At 40.9% G+C, this 22,977-nt stretch overlaps 1 protein-coding gene across 1 annotated transcript in view; it reads right to left on the bottom strand.

The window, feature by feature from the left end:
• SNX7 (sorting nexin 7) overlaps positions 1-20,253 on the bottom strand; it is a 30,212-nt gene extending 9,959 nt beyond the window's left edge. Inside the window, exons 1-7 of the mRNA XM_074906630.1 lie at positions 19,766-20,253; positions 13,741-13,923; positions 11,779-11,889; positions 11,187-11,351; positions 9,976-10,177; positions 7,847-8,046; positions 4,446-4,532 (exon numbers count right to left, since the gene is read on the bottom strand). Coding sequence (XP_074762731.1) covers positions 4,446-4,532; positions 7,847-8,046; positions 9,976-10,177; positions 11,187-11,351; positions 11,779-11,889; positions 13,741-13,923; positions 19,766-19,951 — 1,134 coding nt within the window. The 5' untranslated portion in view covers positions 19,952-20,253. The remainder of the gene's footprint in view (positions 1-4,445; positions 4,533-7,846; positions 8,047-9,975; positions 10,178-11,186; positions 11,352-11,778; positions 11,890-13,740; positions 13,924-19,765) is intronic.
• Positions 20,254-22,977: the final 2,724 nt, after the last annotated feature.

Here is a 22,977-nt window from a genome sequence, read left to right as displayed (position 1 = left end):
AGGCTTAATTTCTGCACTGATTTTCCTTCCCACACTTCTACATTAATGAAATACTGGTTATTAATCAAGAACAAAATGCAAAATATTATTTCTACTTTACTGAAAACTCCAAGTTCTAATTATCTAGCCAGACCAGTAATCAATCCATGGACAAGGGTTATTTCAACTACGAACAGTGTATTCAATATGAAAAGGTTAATCAAAAGTTTAAATGTGGGGAAATTACCTTTAAAGGAATTAGAGGCAGCTGGATTCAGTATCTTGGGCATGTCCCAAGTTAATTGCCTTTCCTTCAAATACCAAAAATGAATGCACACGGAATACTGAAAACAGTGAATAATTTTAGGTGATCTAGAGTAGGAAAGACAGTTGAATCCATTTTCTGCTTTTGCAAGGGAAAAGTCCCTATATGGGAATGAAGCTAGGCTACACACATAAAGAACTTCCCCGACTTAGAAGTCATGGCTGCAGCAGTTTCCCCTTATCTCATTCTTCATATCGCTAAGGTATTTCACAGTTTGTTTTTGTCTTGCCTTTTCTAGGAATTTTCTCCACGGTGTAGTCACAATGTGATGTGGACATGCAGACTCTATTCTACATCCCTGCCTGCATATGTGGTTTAAACATCACCCTCTAAAACCCAAAAGAAACTGTATGTTGTATCAAGGCAAGGGTTGGACTTAAGTTCTAAAGACAGCATTATGCCACACTGCATCCTCTCAGGTAGAGAGGATTAAGATCTACTTTTTCACAACTCAAAAGAAACATAAATGTCACTCTCTTCCGCTGCTGTAACAGCAGAAATCAAAGAATGGCTTGGTCTCAACAAAAACATCTACCAGTGTGTTCCTCATTTACACGATGTAAATTGTTACAATTTATCCTGTAAATTAAATATGATTCTGAATCCATTTTCTTACACTGATCTCACCAAGGCAGCTAGTGTGATATATTAAATCTCACATCAGTGATCCCCAGAGAAGGACAGAACAGTGCTGATCAGGCATCAAACCATGGGATAGGAAGGTGGGAGCCAGACACTGCTAGGGCAGAGCACTACCAGATGTGAACACTGTGGTCTGTAGCTGAAGAAACTTGGCCCAGTAGCGAAATTACCTGGTAAGTGACAACATTTTACACGATCTCCCTATGCAAAATAGTGTGGATTTCTATCTGCTACATGAATCAATCCAACAGTTTGGTGATACTAACCCTTTTTAGCCTGGAATTAAAACATAAGATATATTCAGAACATGATAACATTCAGCATTTCATTTTCTTACTACTCAGTTTCAAGCCCGAACACTAGAATCCTTAAGTTAGCGTTTAATGCTCCTCTGGTTCTGTCAGAGCACATTATACCAACCTTCTGTCAGAATTACTATTACCACTAGTGGCACTACTAAAACTGTTAAAAACAGAGGGATGCATTAGCATTGCTGTGTATGCCTTCAGAATGGAGCATGGGAGCAACAGAGCCACAAACACCAACATCTTTACAGCCAGAGCTCTGGAGGTAAGAAAGATCTACATAAGCGGGAGGACACCAAAGTCCTCTCAAATATCTCTGTCAGAACCTGCATCCAAAATCAGTCTTTCATACCCTGAACAACTACCGTCTTTGTGGACTACTAAATTTTGGAGTGGGAGACAAGGTTTCGGCTTTTTAGCAGCACCACAAGCAGCTTTCTAAAAGCCCAATGGCAAAAGAACAGCTCAAGAAAACATTTTTTACCAGCCAATACGCATGATACCCCCTAAGGTTTAATTTGCGATTCCAGCCTATTTCAGCTGTGCTGACCTTGGGGATGTTTTGCATTCTCCTGCTGTACAACCTCCTGTTTGTTAAATCATTTAATGTTTGCCATGACCAATGCTAAAGATCTCACAGCCTTTTATCAGCTCTAATGACAGTCTGAGATGCCTTATCTATGGTGGAAATGTACTTCAAATGAGATTAGAGTTCATGCCACTCATTGTCAGCAGAATTTCTGGCTACTATATTGCACTGACAAGTTCAATCTGACATCTATGAGATCATTAGAAGCTACATGAGTTCTGCTTAGGAATAGGAATGTGCAAATACAGCCAAACTCAGCGTTTGACACCAATTACAATAACAGTACCTGTGTTATGACCACTTTCTATTCTGATATCAGTCTGGTTACAAATGTCAGCAAAATATTTCAACACATAATAAAAATCAAAACATAATAAAAAACTGATTAAGAAACCAGTTAAAGGTTACTTGAATGGCTAAAAATAGCAGCACACCATCCTTTGCAGCCAAACTATCATTAATAGAAAAAGCCTTCAACTTCTAATTAAGAAAAAGTCTTCAGAATACAGCTGCCACACAACCAGAGAACACGGGATTCTATGATCAGATCAGACTAACAGACATCTGTTTTACTGCTCTCGTGAGACTGCAAGGAGAATCAGGCTCTCAGAAATAGGATTTTTTGAAATGAGAAGAAATAGAAGGGTTGAAAAGATAAAGCAAAGGTCTGAACACCTGGGTAATCACACTGTCAAAAGGCTTTTACCAAAACTGTAAACACAGTTACAGTGAAAAAGGATCAGTTTCTGCAAACTGATCTCAAAATTTTACTGGAAACAAGTACAAACATCTCATCATGGAGTAAATCACTGTCAAATCAACATGGTATGATCAATAGTATGCTAAAGAAAAAATACTCCTTTTTGTCTGTTAACAGCTCAGGAAAAGACAGAGCATACACCTTGTCTGAGGACTCCATTAGATTATAACAGAAATACGTTCTGGAAAGACCACATCCTGCCAGACAATGTTCACTTCCCTACGGTGGACAGCAATAAGACTACCTGCTAAACAAGCTGTATGAAATTGGAATTCATCACTGAATGCAACTGTTTTCTGCAGGCTGGCAACAAACCATACAAATGGGAAGTATTGATTAGCAGAGACACAACTTTAAAAAGTCAACTAGCCATATATAAGTAACTTACGCAATGAAGTATAACACTCCTTTCTGCCAGAATAAATTCTTAGAATCATAGAATATCTCCAGTTGGAAGGGACCCATAAGGATCATTCGTAATATATACTGTGCTTTTACATGCAATGCCACTAACGCGTGCTGCAGGCACACAGGGTACCCGTGGCACGGGGTGCCGGGGACATGGGCAGGCTACGGGAGGAGCCCACAGCGGGTCTGCCAGTGCCCTCACCAGACAGTATGGGAACCCAGGGGCCTGCAGCCCTGCCACTGGCACGCCAGCTCCCAGCTGGGGGTCTTCTCCAACTTACCATCCTCCCTGCATTTCATATGAGCGTCAAACTTTATATGCAAACTAAGGACAAAGGACAGGAGAAGCAGCAGAGGAAGTAAACAAAAACAAATTGGAGAACACAAAAACAGGGAAGTGAGAGGACAGTATGAGTAAACAGTTTCTACTTCAGGAAAAAACAAAACCAAGGTATTTATTTACTTACTGTTCCACTGCAGTACACAGAGGCGCACTGTTACAAAATATACCACAGCCATTGTAGATACCACCCAGTGGTAATAAGTTCTTATTTATTCAGCTCAGTGACAAGAAATCAAATAAAAATACATGTTTCAAGTGCCAAAACCAATCTAAACAGCTCATCTTTACATGGGAGCTAATTAGGACAACTCTAATAGAAAGCATCTGAAATGTCAAGGACTCTTCCTCTGATGTACTAAAAAGTTATTATTTAGTCATTTTTAGATGTTATTTACACTGTATAACACTTTGTATTAACACTGTGCTAAAAGGCCATTATTTAGGATGGAGAGTTAAACAATCAAAAATTCTTAAAATGCCAATACCCATCCCAGAAGTTCCTTTCAATTGGCTCGCTGAGCCTTGCTGATGGCTTCAGAGATGCCTGCCCCCCATGGGCTACCAGTTACAGTCTGGTTTCACTAGAATGAATGACGGTGTCATACTGGGAGTAAAAAAGCATCCCTGGGCCAAACCAGATAAGACAGAAACCTGAAAGAACAGAATCCAGAACTTAAAATAAAAAGTTTAATGAAGAGCTTTGCTCATTCTAACCACCTTCTCTCCCTCTCCTACACCAGTGGAGCAGCAGCTACAAGAGCACTGCAGCAAGTCTTACTTTAACTCCCAGGGGGGAAGTAAACATAAATGTTAAAAATAAGCTGTGGTACAGTCTGTGTTGACAAAACACAGTGGTTGCCCATTCTTACCAGTGCTTTGCTCCAGCAGCCCATCTACTGAACTTTTGCATCTTCCTCGTGACTGCCTTTGCCTGGCATGCATAGCTACAAGGACCAGTCCTTTTCAAAGTATGAGAATTCTAGAGACACCATCCAGTCACAAAGCACAGCTTCAGAGGACACACTTTCTTCATGGGATTGTTTTTTGCTGTTAGAATAAGGCCTGGAAGATTTCAGCTTTCTGTACATACTCACCAGATCCTTTTCTGTCTTTTTACTGGCTAAAGCATCAACTCTGGAGTCAAGCTCTCCTTGAATGTGGTCTCTCCTTTTTAAAACACCCTTAACGTTGAAGAGAAAAAAAAGAAGTAAACTGCACCAAATTTTAGCTGTTTATTCAGAAAACCATCAAACAGCTTGACTATTTAATAAATTAAGCAAGATCACAGAATGATACCATTTAATAATTTTGACATGATACATGTACTTTCCTCAAAAAAAAAATCTTAAAATCATGAACTTACTTTTCAATACCTGTATTCTGTCTTACACGTTCTTCAAGAATCTTAGTAAATCCAAAATCAGTGCTGCAAGAATTTGCCATACACAGTATCACTGCTAGTTGTATGAGAAAAACTTCAAGAGCAGCTTACTTCGTATCAGCTCTACTTACCACATATTCGTATTTTAAAACAACAATGTGAGTTTGCCAAATCTCACGAGCAAAAGTATCTTATTTGAGTAAAAGTCACAATATAAAGTAGAATAAATTACTAAAATGGTATACCAGGCATTTTTGAAATTGTGACTTTAACTGTAAAGATTATTAAGTGCTAAATGTAGGTCTTAAAAATCAGATAAAATTATTATAAAAATGATAGATGTTCTAACATTGATGTATGTGCTTATTTTCAGAATATGTAATTATTACCTCCTGTACAACTGTCTTATCAGGTACTGGATTTTAGCATAATGTCAAAAAATAATTAGAAAGGGGTAGGAATGTTAAACTACAAAACAAGAATGGTATTAGAGATCAAATTTCCATTTCTGATGCCCATTTGCTCTGTGACCTTGATGAAGCCTTACAAATTTCTCATTGCCTTAGTTTCCTCATCTGTAAAAGCACACTCAGGTGTGCTTGTATCACAGAAACATTGCAAGGCTTTAGTCCTTTAAAAAAAAAAATCAGAAGCAGGACATATATAATTACAAATCTCAAAACCTTCTTTTACATTACCTTGCCACAACTGGTTTTACTGCTTCTTCTGCATATACTAAAGAGATTTTCAGTATTCACCTCTAGCATAGGGCATGTCGAAACAGCACACGGCACAAGCAGCTCTACCTTCTCTAAGCTGTCTTATTTGACTGAGTTCTCAGAAATCTTGTGACTTTAACAAACACAATAGAATAATTTAGGAGGTTAATTTTCAAATAGTTTTTCCATGTTTCTTTTTGAACAGGTACTCACTAGAAAAAATTGGTAAACCTGACTTTGGACAATTCTGAGTAATAGATTAGCAATACATACTAATGTTCATAAATCTATGTTTCAATAGCTCAGATCTAGCTTTTGTTTAGATAAATACAGAAAACCTTTAGCTGTAAGCATAAATGCAAAACAAGTAGGTCTAGAACAACTTTCCTTCCTATTACAAATGCTTTCTCTTTTTTACTATTTGTCTCTTTTAAAACTGTTTTAATGACTCTTGGGCAACTTGCATCACAAATACTCCTTAAATTACAAGATAAGACCAATTCTTTTAATGTTAATGTTCTACAACTTCTAACGGCAAACAGGTCTGTGTTTTTACAACATACTACTATACTTATACAATTTTTGGTGCAATATTTAATGGTACCCTGCCACAAAACCCTCAAATAATTGTATGTGGACCCATTACCAATTGTTGCAATTTCTACCCTGAGGCACAGCAGTACTCTGCACTCCCCAGGTTTGTTCTGTGAGTCAGTTATGAAGGGGCCAATCCAGATATAAGTATTTTAGCTATGAATTCATCTTTCCCCAGTTCAAGGCTGCACTCCCAAGACTGGAAAATACAAGGATTGTATTGTATTGACCACACCTTCTGCACATTTGTGCATGATCCTGGCAGTACTGTACTGCACAAAGGTCGCTGTGATGAGGAGTAAAACACTCCTCTGAAAGCAGGTTTTACTAGTGTGTGACTTCCTCTATTGTGTTTTAGCATGACTGAAGTAAACTGCAAGAAAAATAAAAATCCAGGGCACTTGAGAGGAAAGGATCAGTTGTAGAACAGCAAGGAGCTAGTGGAGGAAGATTTTCCTCTGGACAGGACCTCATAGCAGCTACGTTGCAAGTGTTGCATCAAGAACACTGCAAGCAGAAAAAAATGCAATGGGCAACATCTGCTTGTAAGGTGTACGTGAAGAGCCAGGTAGTCACTCGGGGGTTTGTCCACAGAAAGTTCTCTGTTCTCTGGACAAAAGAGAACACCTGAGGAAGGGTGAGCCGAGCTGCAGACTAGAAGGCAATGAGCAGGCAGCATCTCTTTGATAGCATGAAGGCTAGGATTGTTCGTGGGTAACAGACTTAGAAATTCTGAAAAATAAATTTGGAAGTGGGGGAGAGGAAGAAGACCTGCAATTGCTAGGAATCTCTTCAGACCTTTAAGCAAAGGAGTACCTACCCCCATCTACCTACAAGTACATGTAAATAATGAGGCCTATGAGATACAGGACATTTTGTACTGCCCCTCTTTCAGTAAAGCTTGTTTTAAAGACTGCAGTCATTGCAGCACTAATTCTTAACCTCTCAGTAGGCTACTGAGAAACTGGCAATGCTCTGCACAGTGGCAGCAAAGGCTCAGTTAACTTGTGTCTTGCCTTACACATGGCCTGTAACACACTCTCAGCTCCTGCTCAGAAACCACTGCAGTAGGAGCTGGTTCCCAGCAGTAGGGCAAGAACAGATACTGCAGCTTGCATTGCTCAAAACCTAGACAAAGAGGGTTTTGTACACATTTTCTGCTTTCTGGAGACAGCAGAGTAGGAATTATTACATGCTGAATTCAGTTACTTAATTATGTTGATTATCCATCAGCACTGAGTTTATCAACTCTAAAGGGAACCGAGAGCATCAGCTTATGGCAGACTAACACATGCTTATATAATGGCACAGGGACTGGAAGTTCCCTGCTGTTCTGGAAAACATAATTTAGGTATATCTCCTAGAAAGGGAAGAACCTCTCCACTCCTTTTCCCCCACACAATCTGTTACTCGATGAGTTCAGATTTCAGCAGTGTCAGAGGAGGTCTTTCTCAGCTGCTCTTCCCTGCATTCCCACTTCTCTGCTACAATGCAGAGCTCTCTGAAGATGGCAAAATCAGACACTCTAGCACTGCTACCAAGGGCTGCCTGCCATGCAAAACTATCAGGCTCTTCTCATCCGGAAGGGGTGCCTCTTGCCTGATCAAAAAGGGAAACAGGAACAGCTGGATTGCCTGCTAATGGATGGTTAGCCTATGCTGTGCACTGTGCACATTTAGTAGCAACAGTAAATAGAGGGACTGAAAAATAATTTTCACCAGTTACAAATTCTCTTCTAGTTTGTCACTGGACTAAGCCAAATGTTATATACAGCCATAAGCAATCCTTAAGGAAACCTTACCATCAGAATTTCACTGTAGAGAACGTACTCATGTAAAATCGGCAGCAGGTTTTCTGAGAGCCCTGCCATTCGCTTCTCTGTAGCCTTGCAACACTTGTCGATGCAGCTGGCAACACCTTTTAGGGACTCTGCTATATCTTCTTCTGATGCTGACCAGAGTGTGTGGATGGGACCGTATTCCTTCATTTCATTAAAATACTCTTAACAGGAACATATAAGCATATTACTCTTTTGTTCATTAATAGATGTCTAAGTGGTACTAATTGCAATTTCATATTTACTGGAAATAGAGACTGAGGATAATATTTAAATTTGCTTAAATGACCAAGTAAACTGCAGTTATTAGCATTAGTTTTTAGTTTATAATTAACAAATCAATTAATGTATTGCAATTAAGTAGTTCCTAGAAATCAGCAAAAATACTCCAGTCATTTCAAAAGGACATACATACTCAGGAAGACCTAAAGAGCTGTATTCACATCACCCAATGACCCAAATTGCTTCATGCCGTCTTCATAGAGAGGGACAGGAGCCATAGCAGCCCCGGGCAGCAGTCAGTCTGACTTGCTTCTACTGCCCTGAATTCCTCTGCTACATTAATGCTCTGAATCCTTGTCTCAGTTATTAAAAATAGCAGCCTTGGTAAGTCCCAAAAGCTTCAGAGGACACACTGAAGTTCACTTCAGTTCTGCAGGTGTTAATATCCTTTAGTAGTTTTTATTAATCTAAATACAAGGATGTCCTATGAATTATCTCTTAGATCTCTAGGCCAAGTGATAAACTGTAAGCAGAAAGAAGGCCCAGAATTCACTGTACCATGTGGTAGGGCTAAACTTGGACAAGGCTGGACATGACCTGGAAAGCTGGATGTTCACAGGAGGATATTGTGAACACAATGGTCATGGACTGAAATCACCATTTCATCACAACTGAAGTTATAATGAAGAAATGTCCAAGAAAAGATGCAAAGCAGCCATGTGGCATGAAGAGTGTAATGCTTATTTTGAGATTAATTGGACAAAAAAAACCTCCATGGAAGATGTAATTAAGAATCCCATGTTAAGCTACTGCAAGCAGGAATGTTCTCTGAATCACAGATATCAACAGTTCATATCCAGGACAGTGTGGCCCTGCACACAAGTGTTCTGCCAAGTGCTATTTGGAAAATCTAGAAAGAAGATATAATCTGCAGCATCTGGGAGCATGTCAAAATTCCTAAGGTTTTCCAAGAAATATTCTGGCACTGATGCCTTGAACCTACAATCCTCAGCCAGCTATTTCCACTGAGATGGATTATATCAAAAGGATCTCTTTTCACCAACATGTATTTTCCTTTTTATAAGACCCCTCCAATTTAGTGAGGACACACTGAGATCTGGTACTGCACAGTAAAGCACAAGGGCTCAGTTATCAAAGAACATACTGCAGCTCTTCAAATTATATTGTATAGACAATAAAATACCTCCAGTGCTGACCAGTGGAAATTCTACTGAACAGGCCTAGTCTGAGATCAAGGTCAATCTCAGAAAGTCAGTAATTTAGTATTCCAAGTAGGTGTGCAAACTGCAGTTACTTAAGGAAAAAAAAGAGATTAAGTCATCATTCTTAAGAAAACTCTAACAGGCACAGTTTCCCATGACAGAAATTATGGCCAACAGTAAAGCTATTTAAAAAAAAAAAACAAAACAACCTACTTGGTCAACACAGAAAAAAGGTGCAGAATGAAACCAAAAAAGATGTTTACAGATCAGGAATCTACACAGCATTATGTCAGTACAAGACAGCACAGAAAACTGTGACTATTTACATTCCACTGAAAGCACAAAACAAAAGGTCATGTAGCTTTCCAAAAAGCACAAGTAAAAAGACAGCCATACTTGCTACATTTTCCTCTAAGTTTCTTATCAAGTAGTTCATTGACATGTTAAGTCTTCCTATTAACAAGTTATTCAAACTAGCTTGAAGGTCTGCCAAAACAGTGACCATTATGAAAAGTACAATATAAACACAAATCTCTCCTTTTCCCTGATTGCTGGAAAGAGTACTTTGCCTGGCACAATGAAAATTAATGTACTTTTCCAATATATTAAATTCTTAAATAAAAAAACTGATGCATGTTTTCTACTTACCCCTTTCTTCCTTGTAAATTCTATGAGCTATTTTGTCTAGCACATTTATTTTCTGGCTAAATGTTTCCATGTAACTGTTCATTTCTGTAAACATTTCAGGACGATTTTTAACTCCTCCTCTTACTGAGGATGCTACAGCTCTGACGGTCTGTCCCATCCTGCTTAGCAAACCAGGACCCTGCTTCTTGTGTGAGGAGAGTTCCTAAAGACAGAACAAGCCATGTTTACTTCCAAGTATTTAATTCTTTGAAAACAATGCATAATTTAAAGTGCTTTTTTTTTTAACAAAACTACATACATAATCCTATGTGTGTCTTTTTAGTGTATAAATCTTACTTTAAAATTATTAGACCAGTGTCAGAACCATACCTGTCATGTGCATTTACTAGCTAAGCCTTCCTGGACAAACACAAGTGTGTGGTGTATCACACTCTCACAAGAACGATTAAGGATGGCAGAGAACCTTTACCCTTTCATTCCTCCAGGTGAGTTAGCTAGTTTGCAAACTAGCCTTTTGAACAGGAAAGCAGGGTTAATGATTGCAGAAATAAGTCACTGAGAAAAGCAATCAGTGTTCCTACTGGAAGAAATAATCTATCTATATTTTTTGTAACACTTTTTATATGTTGCTAGAATTACTTTTGCTCGAGTTCAGAGACAGGCTTTTCTGAGTACAATACCTCAGTTTTCAGCTGGATACATCTTGCAAAAGTACAACAGGAAATTTAAAAGCTGTATTTTTCTTTTATGAGAGTAGTAAACTTTTTTTTTTAAAAGTAGATAAAAAAGGCAATGCCATTCCAAAACAATAATTAATTTAAAATACTACTTTTCATATAATCGTGGAAGTTTTTAATATATATATATATAAAAATATTAATATCTCTCTATATACATATATACATCAAAAAGCATGCAGAGTTGAAATATTTTCAGTTTGCCACAAAAATCCAAAATGCAGCACAAAAAATGCTTTGGAAGGTACAGCAAAATTTATGGCCGCACGCATGATTACCAAAAGCATGGAAGAAAAGGTTATCTCAGGGGATGAATATTACATAAATCCCCTGCCTTCTTCTGACACTTCTAGACACTGACTAGAAGCTGTTGGAGGACACTATTGAATATTGAACTAGGGAGACTCCTGATATACTCTACTAACACAAGACATGGTTTCACATAACTGTAAATAAAAATAAAGTCATTTTTACCCAGGCCTGCGCAGTAAGAAAGATTTTGAAGTCTTCATTAAAAGTTAAAGTTGGATGATCAGCAATACGGTTCAAAAATTTATGTAAAGCTTTTCTTCGAGTCTCAATGAATTCATCACTAAATCGTTCCACCATTCCTTTCATTATGAATTTTTCAGGCAATGGCTAAGGAAAAATGAAGAAATACACTGTATAATTTGCATTATATTAGGGGGATTACAATAGTTCTTCTAAACTACATAGAGTTCTTCTAAAAATCATAGGTATATCTTGTAAAATCCACCATGCGAAAAACTGTTACGAAGTTATCATATTCAACAGTGGTATAATGCGGTTCTTGTAGCACACAGTACAGCAGAATACAAGTACAAATGAGAAAGAAGGACATAAATCACTGCGAATTACTGCAAATGGCACAATTACAAATATCAGAAATATCTTTAGGGGATTTTTAATTATCACATACATATGAAGCTAATGAAATAGGTTGGTTTAATGTTTTTGAGACTGAAAAAAGACTTCAAACATCTCTGGATAAAACTGAAGCCATCTTACAAACAAATAGAAGTAACTTAAGTTTTAGCAAACGAACAGGAATAATCAGTGTCGGATGTGCTTCTTCAAGTCTGCTCTTCAACCAAAGGAAATCCTGATATCGTCTTCGAACTTCATATTCACTGGAGTCAAATTCACCACGAGATGTCTGAAAACCAGAGGCAGAAAAAACAAGGCTAGGTTAGAATACCAGAAAAAAAGACCAAAATAGTTTCAGATTTTGGACAAAACTGAGTACTTGAAGGGAATGCATACATGATTCCACTTAGCCTATGTTACTTGCTTGCAGTTTTTTAAAGTGCAATGATCAACTACTTGAAGAGATAAAACACATCTCATTCTAGCAAGAAATCAAAGTTCTATCGTAAAAAAAAAAAAGAAAGCAAGAAAGCACTAAACTGAACACAGAGTGACTTATAACAATTAGCAGACCAGAACGTTTCCAAAAGATTTCAATCATTTTTGTGTGGCATTTTCCTTTCAGAAATCACAGTTATGTTTGTTACTTTTAGGACACTTCTTTTATAGTGATTAGTTATCTATGAGTGAGGAAAGTCCATTTTTTAGCATTCTGAAAAAAAAACCCCACCAAATAGCTGACATATGTCCTTGGGACCTGCTGACACTAGTCAATGAGCCCCACATTCAAAACATGAAAACTTCAGCATATCATAGCAATAACACTTCCTGTGCTGCTTAATGGATTCTACGTTTCATCAATTCCAGTTTTGTAGCCCATTGTTAGAACTTGCCAACAAACCCTTAATGCCTAGAAAAAAATGCTTATTACAGTGTTGCAAAATTGTCAGACCATGAGATTTATTTTATCACTGCTCTATCTTCTAGAACCAAGACACAAAGAGACCATGTTTTCATTAAAGTAATACGTGCTGCTTAGCATTCATTGTTGCAGAGAGATTTATAATGCAATGCAAGTAAATTCTAAAAACCTCAAAACATGCTTTTGTAATCTAAACATTTTTGAGGGTTGAATAAAAATTTTTCAAGGTATGTGGGAGGAATGCTATTACTTTATCGTCAACAACCAGCACTTCAAATTAAATACGATAAGAGAGAACAGATAAAAAAGCAAAAGCAATCCACCTTACAGCCCTTCCATACTTGCCTGAAGAAAAAATGTTCTCTCGTCTACAAAAACATGCATAAAGTGAAAATTATTGCTAGCAACCTAACAAAAATAGCTCTCTTCCTACTGTTTCAATATTTTATGAGGAATTGCTATCTCCTCTTATTTAAGGATGAATAATTCCCATTTGAAAATTTGGGTTTAAATGAATCTTTTAGAAAGAACTCAAAATAAATTAACAGTGCAATTCTCAAAATGCAGCCTGCAGAATATTTGCTGGTAATCCCAGAAGAGCTGGCTATTCTCACAAGGCTTTCTTCCTTATTTCCAGTAAATAATTTGTATTCAGGACAGCTAAAAATTCACTTAGTTGTTTCCTAATATTACTTTTTCATTGGAGAACTGTGGCAATTTCCCCAGAAATCATATGCAACTGCAAATGGGAAACGAATGTCCATGTGATAGTGGACGCTGTAATTACAAAAGAATGGAATTGAAAGACTTGGTAGCAGGTAACATGTATGCAAGACAAAAGACTGCTCGCCTGCAAGTGATTCAGAAGTAATAAATACTTGGGCTAATACAGTATCTTTGAACTGAATGAGTCTTTCTGCTGTTTTACATTCCTGCTGAAGATCACAATGGAAAATGTTATTCTCGTATAGAACTGATATGGCTGTTGAGGAATTACTGGCTATCTTCTCAGCATAAAAAACCCTAAACATCTATGTGTGTAGACTTATACTGAATTTTTTTCCAAATCTACTGCACAGTTTCATACAGTTTTACTTTTCTATAACTCATGGAAAAATCAGAGTATAATTTAAATTTAGTACTATCCCAGAGAACAGTATGCAAGAAGAGTGTTACTGTTACCAATGTAAGCCGTTACAGTCGTGAGTAGATGCTTACCTTTGTGACTACTCTGTATGTAATAAATGTTTCAATAGCTGTAATGTGGCTTTCAGGATCATCGACTGTAATGAAGAGATCTCTTAATTCTGATTCATCTTCAAATTTATACTGGTTTATCATTGATGAGGGGGATATTGGCATTGAAGGACTGAATGAGTTTACCTCAGCCAGTGATGTATCCTACAGATAAGACATGAGAACATCCATATCAATACATCTTTATATACACACACATGCAAACACATATGTCTCAGAGGCTAAAACGGCAAGCTTTTAAATCGTCTGGTAAACCAGATAAAACATAGAGCAGATGAAGGAATCATATAGTACACAGCATATCTATTATCCTTTCCAGTATTTGCTTCAGTGAGGATGTAAGAAATAATACATTCTAAAACTGATGGAAGAGCAAAATGCCACCATTTGAGAAGAATGTTATGCAGAGGTAGAAAGAGAACTTGCCTATGAATGCTAAAATTAGTTACCAATCCAAGCACCCACTAATTGTGTAGGATACTTACCAGCTTTATTAAAATTGATAGAAGTCAGTTTCTCGGGACTTATAGAGTTTGAATTATCTCTAATAACTTTAACAGGGCGGATAAAAAACGATGATTTTAAAAGAAAACAAGACAAAATCCAAGTGAGAATTTTTATTGGAACTGGGTATTTCTGTTTGCATACATTTTAAAGTTTGAAATGGAAAACTTTTAGAGACATAAATTTAATCTTTTTGAAATGAAAAACAGTAAAGATGCAGCACAAATTTGTTGTTTAATTTATAAAAAAAGTCAAACCACTGTTTTGCTGAAGTGGAAAACCACTTTCTGATAGCATCAACCCCTTCCACCACAGCTCCCTAAGAATATGCTCCCAGAGCAGCTGCTTCTGCTTAGTGCATTCAATGGTGATCACTCAAACTCTGAGAAACTGAGTGGAAATTAGAAACAGGCAAAAAAATCTCATTTTCTTTCTTAGATGCAAGTCTGGATAAGATCTACTGCTCTAAAAGCTTGAAGAATACAGTGACTAGGAAAATAAATTCAGTAACACCATGAAAGAGCATAATAAATTAAGAAATCCCCCCAAAAATAAATCTGGACAATTAAAATCAATCACTATGTTTTAAATATCAAACATTTTATACACTTTTGCTAATAGATCCAATGCAAGAAGTATTTTTATAACAAACTTCAAAATTAATCTGTTTCCTGGAAGTTTTCTAGAAGGGTATTAGGCTATGCTAACTACCAAGTGGCAAGGAGTTGCTCTTTCTGGTGCCTCACTAACTGTGGAGCAAGAAGAAGGATGTTGCTAAAGAGAAAACTGCTCAAATGGCAGAAGCAGAAATGTGAGTCCACAGAAACTAGCCACAACATCATCTCAAGGCCCATCTTGTGGGAGTGAAGAGCAAACCACTACAGTGCTGCTAAGCTTGGTGAGAGCTGCTTTTTATCCTTTGAATTCAACTGGATCAAAACTTTCTCTGAACACGTTCTCCTCCCTTGTTCTTTTCCTGCCTTAAAACTTATTGCCTACTGCCATCCCTCTCCTTTGGATTTGTAATTATATAAATTTATATTGAGAATTATGCACAGAAAGCACTGATACCCCAGTACTCCTCCCATCACTTAGGTACAGTTCCTCAAACAGAGGCAAAAGCAGGATGGAAGACTAAAGGCAATGCTTTAAATAGTATATAGCTGCTTACTTGTACACCAGTAAGTCATTTTACTTTTAGTCATTGTGTTCCTACGCATGATTTCTATACTGCTGTCCAGCCAGCACTGTCCTGAGTGGTGGAGGATAAACAGAGATGCTGTTTTCACTGCCTGCTAGCACTAGCTGGCCATGCCCTGCATGGAGAATGAGGACCACTAGTTCAGAGCAGCCCATGCGATTAGAAGTGCTGAGACAACGGGAAATTTCCAGGGAAAGAGAAACGCGTGTGAGCACATAAGGGACTTGAATGCCATATAACTTGAAGAATAATGACTGTGCAAAGCCTAAATTGGATCAAGGCAAATGTGTTTCATATTTTCTCATTTTCCATGGGTCATTAATACTTTAATGTTTCATTCCTCCTTCTAGGTTGCTACTAAAAACTGCTCTATACAGACAGGTTTCTGAAAGTAGATTTTTTTATATGGAAGGTCATGAATACGTGGTTTGTGAAACAAAACACAGGCAATAAAAATCCATAGAATAAGCAGGTCTTCAGTTCTGTTGTAATATAGCTCTAGTGTTCATCTGCACATGAACGAATGCATGTGAGTTTTAAACAAACATGTTTCTCTTTCTCTATCCTCATGATACTTCAGGTTTGCTTCCAGCAGTTCTTGAAGTTCATGTGACATATGTCTGATGTCATCACAGAAATATGGTAAAAAAAGATGATAACTTTGTATTTTCTATACAGCTGAAATTTTGTAGTTGGAACTATGTTTTTGTGTGCATACGAATGAGGGCAAAAGTAGTTTTGCGGCACAGGAAAAATAAACAATTCTTCTAGCTCTTAGGTTGTATAACTTTTTAAAAAAAAAAAAAAAATTTTTCCTCTTCATCCATGCAAAGAGAGTCAAGGTCCTTTCCCACGCCACCTTCCCCAGCTCCACCTACCTGCAGTAACCCCTTTCTCCCTTCCAAGCCCTTTCACTACTGAGAGCAGTTGGCAGAATTGTGTGCCGATCAGCAAATAGGTTTATGCATTTTGATTTACAGGCCAGGAGACAAAACGGATAGAAAATCAGCGAGCTCCTGGAAGCGTAAGAGCCTTGTTCTGGGCCTCCTCCCTCTAATACTTGCAGTTACCCAATCTCACTCACATTTGGCTGCAACGGGTCATTAAGACTCCAAGGAGGGAAGGAAAACACAAAGCATAAGCAGCCTCATAGTAGGCTGAGCCTGTAGCTCTCTGTATAAAACACTAAGCCTAGGGGTTTGCTTAAATACCACTCCTGCCCAGAGCATAGATCCTTGACTCAGAATTGCCTCCAGGCCTTATCCATCCCTCCCTCCCAGGCAGGATCCAGAGCTTGCAGTCTTCAGAGGCCAGGGATCCAAAGCAGGTCTGGAAATAAAGGACGTGGTGGCAGAGTTTGTCTTGTAAGCAAATAGCTTAGTTGTTGGATCATTCTTCAAAGAAGCAAAGAGATTCAGGAAGACAGAACAGTTTCTTGGCCAAAGAAACTCCGTTATAGATCAGTCTCAAGTCCTTAATCAACTTGTTTTGGAAGAAAAATTAGCCTCCATGCAATTCTGAAGTGGCACGTACATCTTTTCCAGAAATACCATTAATTAAATTTTCTGTAATTATGAAATGGAGAAAAACACTGTAAAACAGAGCTTGAGAGAAGAGCTACTAAAGATTTTAAGTATTAACCACAGTGCTGACAGCTTTGTCAATGCTAGGTCACTATATCAGTTAACAAGGAAGCAAAGATTAACTGCATGGGTATTGTGATACATGTGGTACTCTATACTTTGAAACTAATGGAAGAAAGCAGGTTGAAAACATTGTATTTGTCTGACTCATTACTCAGCCCCCAGAAGTTGTCTCTGCTAAAAAGACCTCAGAACTTTTTCCATGGAAACAGAAACTAGGATAAAGTAAAATGCACGTCACGTCATGAAATGTTTTATCAGAGTTGCCAAAGAAGATGCTAGTCTGTAATATTTGAGATATGTCACAGGATACCGGATCAGCGGTTTATGACACTATCAGGTTAAATGTCTATGAATTTTCATAAAATAAAAGCCCTGTGTTTACATCTTGAGTAATAACTTAGGGTATTAAGGTTGACAATTTTTAAGAATCTCATTTTTCACTGTTTTGGTAGCTGGTACATTTCATTGACTAAACTGAGAAAGATGAAGTCGATGTCAGCGTCAGGCACCGAGCCCTGCACTGTCCCTGCTGTCCTGCTTGGCCTGCAAATGCTACACCACTGCCTTAAAGAAAGTGGCATGAGAAACCCCATTAAGATACAATTTAAAACTAGGTAGCTTCCGGGAACAGTACATTATGGAAAAATTGGTTTTACAAAACTTAGTCTGAAGCTACATTTAGCCTGTCAGTTTCCCTTGAATCTATGGAACATGAACAAATAGGATGTAAAGCCCAATCAACCTCACAGATTTTCATCTGCTCAAAATGTCAGCCCTCAAACTGCACCTGAAAGCAAACCTTGAACTTCTGGTCTATGTATAACCACTACATCCAGGTGTCCAAGCTTTGGAAAGAATGCTGTATTTACACATAGTATGACAAATTTTCTTGTTTGCAGGAATAAGTTATATGGCATGCATTAACAGTGGTTAAGATTTAACATAAGTAAGAATTATTTGGCATGAATCTATGTAGCTGAAATTTAAAGATACAGGTATTTGCCATATAGCAGCAGTAACTCGTAAACCACACTTGGTTTTATTTTTTATTCCCAAGGATCATCGCTCCTGACAAGCAAGCAGCATTAACTGTTGATACACTGTACTGATACTTGCATGCAGAACTGCCTGAGCTTACCTAGTAAAAGCAAAAGGTTTCAAAGAAAGAAACAAACAACTAAAATATGCTTCAGCACTGCTTTTGCATGCAAGTTCAGTGAATCATTCATCTCTTTATGTCAAATCAAGACTGGTGCTTTTCTAGAAAATATGATTTAGCTAAACCATAGTTACGCTTCAGAAAAACACATATAACTTTGGGATATCCAGTCTGACCTGTTGCATGTTACCGACCATTAAATCACCTAATAGTCCCTTCTGGTCTTAAAATTAATGAATTTCAAGAACTTTACTACAGTTAAAGTTTAAATACATAGCTGCCAAGAATGAAGCTCTTATTCCAATGTTTTTATTCATGAATACCAAAAAAAGCATCTCATTTACAGGAATATATAAAAAATACACATTTAATTCATATGACAATTGGTCCTACTGAAAATATATTTGATGTCAAATTTTCAAACAGGAAACATATCTGCTGTTTTTCTCCAGTGTCACACAGCAGTTCAGAAGTCTTAGAATGTGAGCAGGGCCTTAGCCCCTATATATATATATATATATATATATATATATATATGGGGTTTTTTTCCACCTTAGCTATCTGTATGTCCTTATATTTTAAATGCTGCCTTGCTAAGACCAATAGATCCATGACATGCTCTCTTCTTCAATGGTTGAGAGGCAAGAGTAAGTCTCATCTTAACCAAATCAGTACAAAATGAGAAACAATATAAGTGTTAGCCATACCGTACTTCATTAGTTTAATTAAAAATCAGCAATACTGGCAAGACTGGTGCCCACATACCTAGCTAACGCTTGGGTGCTTTCAGCAGGTGGACCCTAAGATATTGTCAGTTACATTCAGTTTATTCCCTTCATCAAAATACAGATGTTACCTTCTCCAACCTCCTATATGAAGGTGCCAGACTTCCTTTCATCTTTTCAAAGAAAACTGAAACATGCAAATATTTATTTATTTATATTTAAATAGAACTGCAATTACTAAATCGGCTGTTTATTTAATTTTCAGATACATACATGGCATCGTACAAATGTGATGATAAGGTTACAGCGCGTCCAGACTGCTTTGTAAATTTAAGGTAAGAGCAGTCACGACTCGCACAGCTCCTCTGAAGCAGCAACCCTCCCGCTCTGTTGCCCGGGGCTCCGCTGAGCGGGCCGGGCTGCCTGCGGGCGTGGGGCCGGCTGGGGCCGCGCTCGGTCGCCCCCGGGGCCGCGGGCGTCCTCTCCTCGGGCCGCGGCCGACAGCCGGACCTGCCCGGCCCTGCCGCTGCCGCGTCCGGGCGCAGGGAGCGGAGCCTGCCCGGCCAAGCGCGGGGCAGCAGGGCCGAGGCCGCCATCGCCGTCCCGGGCGGGGCCGCCCCGTCCCGTCCCGTCCCCCCGTGGCCCCCCGGCCGGCCCGGCGCACGGCAGGGCGAGACGCCAGCGAGCGAGGGGGCGGCCAGCAGCCCGCCCGCCCCCGGCGCGGCCCGGCCCGGGGAGGGCGCTGCCGTACCTTGCTGAACACCTCTAGGTCGTCCTCCTCATCGTCCAACGCCAGCACCTCGGCAGCGGCGGCGGCGAGCAGCGGACCCCGGGCCGCTCCGGGGGCGCCCGCGGGAGGGTCGGCCTCGGCCTCTGCCCCGCCGCCGGGGGAAGGCGGGGGAAGCGGTGGCCCCGGCACCCGGCCCTCTGCCTCCATCCTTCCCTGCCCGCGCGGGAGGCGGCCCCGCCAGAGCCGCTCCCCGGGGGGCCGCAAGTGGCCGCCCGCCGCCCCCCCCCGCCCGGCCCGGCACGGCCCGGTCCGGCCCGGGCGGCGCGCCCAGTGCGCAGGGGTGGAAGCGGCGGCGGGAGGGTCCCCGTGCGCTGCCCTGCCGGGCCGGGAGGAAGCGGGAAGCGGAGCCGCGATGGGACGGGACGTGCCTCCCGGCAGGCCCCGGCTGCGGGCCTGCCCCTCGGAGGGCGGCGGGAGTGTGGCGGAGGCCGCAGCCTCTCCGTGGAGGCTGGCCGTGAGGCGGGAGGAGGCGGCGGCTGCTCACAACGCCCACAGACGTTTTCGTGGGGGCGTGGGGCTCGTTCGCGTGTCGCCAGCTCCGCGCTTTGGCCGCCTCCAGGGCTGCGGGGGGACTGGGCGGGGCGGCCGGGGCCGGCCGGGCCGGCGTGAGCCGCCCTCGGTTAGCCGCCCGCGGGGCGGGCTCGGGCAGCCTCGCTGCTGCTGGCCCGGGTCGCCGGGAAAGCGTGAGCTGTGCCTCGGATCGGACAGCCCGGGGCAGCCCAACGTCCGCCAGCCGGTGTCCCGGGAAGCCCCGGGAGTGCCCGCAGGGACGGGCGTGCCCCGGCGCTCCCCCTTCCTCCGCTCGTCTCTCCCTTACCGGGGGCAGCCCAGGCTGCGCGGCCCCGTCCCCGCCGCGGCAGAGCCGGGGAGCGCGGCTGGGGCGGCCGCTCGCTGCTTTGTAGCTGGAGGCTGTGCTTGCTCCCTCCTTCCCCGCGGGTCTGGCGTGCGCCTTCTGACTGACACTGGGGCCAGGGGTTTACTTGCGAGAGCAAACTGACACACACCACATCTGAAGAGGAGTGGTGAGAGAGACCTCGAGTATTCAAAAACAGTAAAGCTGCAGAAAATAAAAACGTCAGAATTGAGGGAGTTTAGAGTTGCCGGTGTTGAAGCGGAAGTAAGGAGCAGTGCTACTGGCCGCGGGAGCAGTGAGGGGCGTCGCTGCGGTGTAGGCAGGAGCGGGCAGGTGGGGGGAGGCTGGGGTCGCTGCGGTGGGGTTCAGCGCTGCCTTGGGCACCGGCTGCTGCGCTGGGCAGGGGGCTCCTACGCGGGGCCGGGCGCGGCCCGAAGGCTCCGTCCGAAACGTCCCGAGGCGGGGGAACTTCGCTGTTAACGTGGGTTCGAGAGTCGGGGGGGGACACACTTAAACAGGCACATACAACATAATCTTTGTGTATCTTGGCTCCCTCGCTGCCAAATTAAAAAAGGCAAACCCCGTAATCAAATGAAAGTATTTTGAAAAGCGTTCATTCGTGAGACGCTCCTGGTAGTTGATGAGGAATTCATTTGGTATTTCATGCTTTTCAGCGAAGTCTTGAGCCACAACTTGAAAGAAAAATAAACACTAAATATTCACTGAACTGTGCAAAGAAGAAAAAGAATACGCAGAGAATGTATGCTAAGACATTTTCATGTTTGTTTAAAAAAAAAAAACAACACCACAACAAACGAACTAAAATTCTGAGGGACCTGCGGGTCGGGGGGCGGTGGACCTTTGCACTGAAGTGATGCCAAGACAGACAAGCGTTCGCCGTGGTCGGTTGCTCTCATCCGTGGACCAGCCACCAGAGGGAGATGGGACGCCCCTTTGCTGGGAGCTCGGATACTCGCTGATGGCACAAGTTTGTTTCAGTAAGTTCAAATAAGTTTCTGTAGTTTTAAAATAACGACTGGCTCTGGTACGAGATCCTCAGGCTTCTTTTCCTTCCGACCCTGTGTAGACCGTCCCTGCCCTCCCTCTGAGGAAGCTGGGGTTCCTCTGGTGCGATGCCTTCCTCCCCGGCTGCCACGGCCGGGTGCTGCTCACCTCCAGGCTCTGCAAGGTGCAGATGCTTCTCATCCAGCACCAAAGCTGTACTCTCCCCACTTCTGTGTCTTTTACAGTTCCTTTCCAGTGTCCTCACTGCTCCGTTACACTCAAGTACCAGATACTGACGAAAAGTATCAGAATATAAATTTTCTACTGTTTCTGCTCCCATCTTTTGTATATCTGTGATAAGACAACTGTAGCTAGGTTTGTTTTCTGACTTTATATAGGTGATGGATGAGTTTAGTTTCCTCTGGTTTTTGCCTTTCTTTCACTAAGTGCCACACTTTGTGCCAGAGGCCGACAGGTTTTCTGAATAGACTAAGCACCTACAACGCACAAAATGCCTGATTTTTTAATACATCTCTATTTAAATTCAGATGTTATACTTGTAAGGCAATAACAAAATAAAAGGAGACTCAGTGAGGATCAGAATTCCAGACAGCACACATCAGAGATGATAAATAAAGGCCAGCCAGTCAAAGAAAGTATAAAACTGGTGTACTGTAGGCTTGAATACTAAGGCTGTCATCTGGATCATACTAATTTTTCAAAGTTTTACCATTCTCTTGGGTTCTTTATTTCTGTTTGAGAGAAATCTCACAAGATGCTTTAATTGGATTTTTTTCTTATTATAGCTTTTTATTAGCTCATTAATCAAGCTTAACAAGACATATTTTTAGATTCCTCACTGGCAGTGCTTATCTTTCAGTGCTTTTTATTTGAAGTACCAATCTGTGAGGAAAAGGTATTCATTGTCCCTCTCTCTAGGAAAATATGCATTACATTTATTTGGAGCTTTAATCATTGATTGCAAGGACCCATGCTAAAATAAAGTAGGAGACAGTTCTGCCATCACTTTCACCTGCCTCCCCACCCTCTACCCATTTGTGTCTAATCACTATTGAAAGGGCCCAGGGAGTAAATTTAACTTCAGGCAACTTTCCTCCTATGCCAAGTCCAAGTGGGATTTCCAGCGCCTGTCCTTCTGCGGTATTTAGCAAAAAGAGCTTTTTATGGACTCAAGAATTTGTTGCTCATTTTCTGCTCTAGGACCAGAGATTACTTTAAACAGTTGAACAATTGTGCTATTCAGAGATGTTGCAGGTAGATAAATACAGAGCTAAACTTACCAGAGGGGATTTAC

The sequence above is a fragment of the Athene noctua genome, chromosome 5 (genome assembly GCF_965140245.1).
Source record: "Athene noctua chromosome 5, bAthNoc1.hap1.1, whole genome shotgun sequence".
Taxonomy (NCBI): domain Eukaryota; kingdom Metazoa; phylum Chordata; class Aves; order Strigiformes; family Strigidae; genus Athene; species Athene noctua.
Note: the sequence above shows the minus strand (reverse complement) of the source record. Positions and strands in the feature narration are given on the sequence as shown.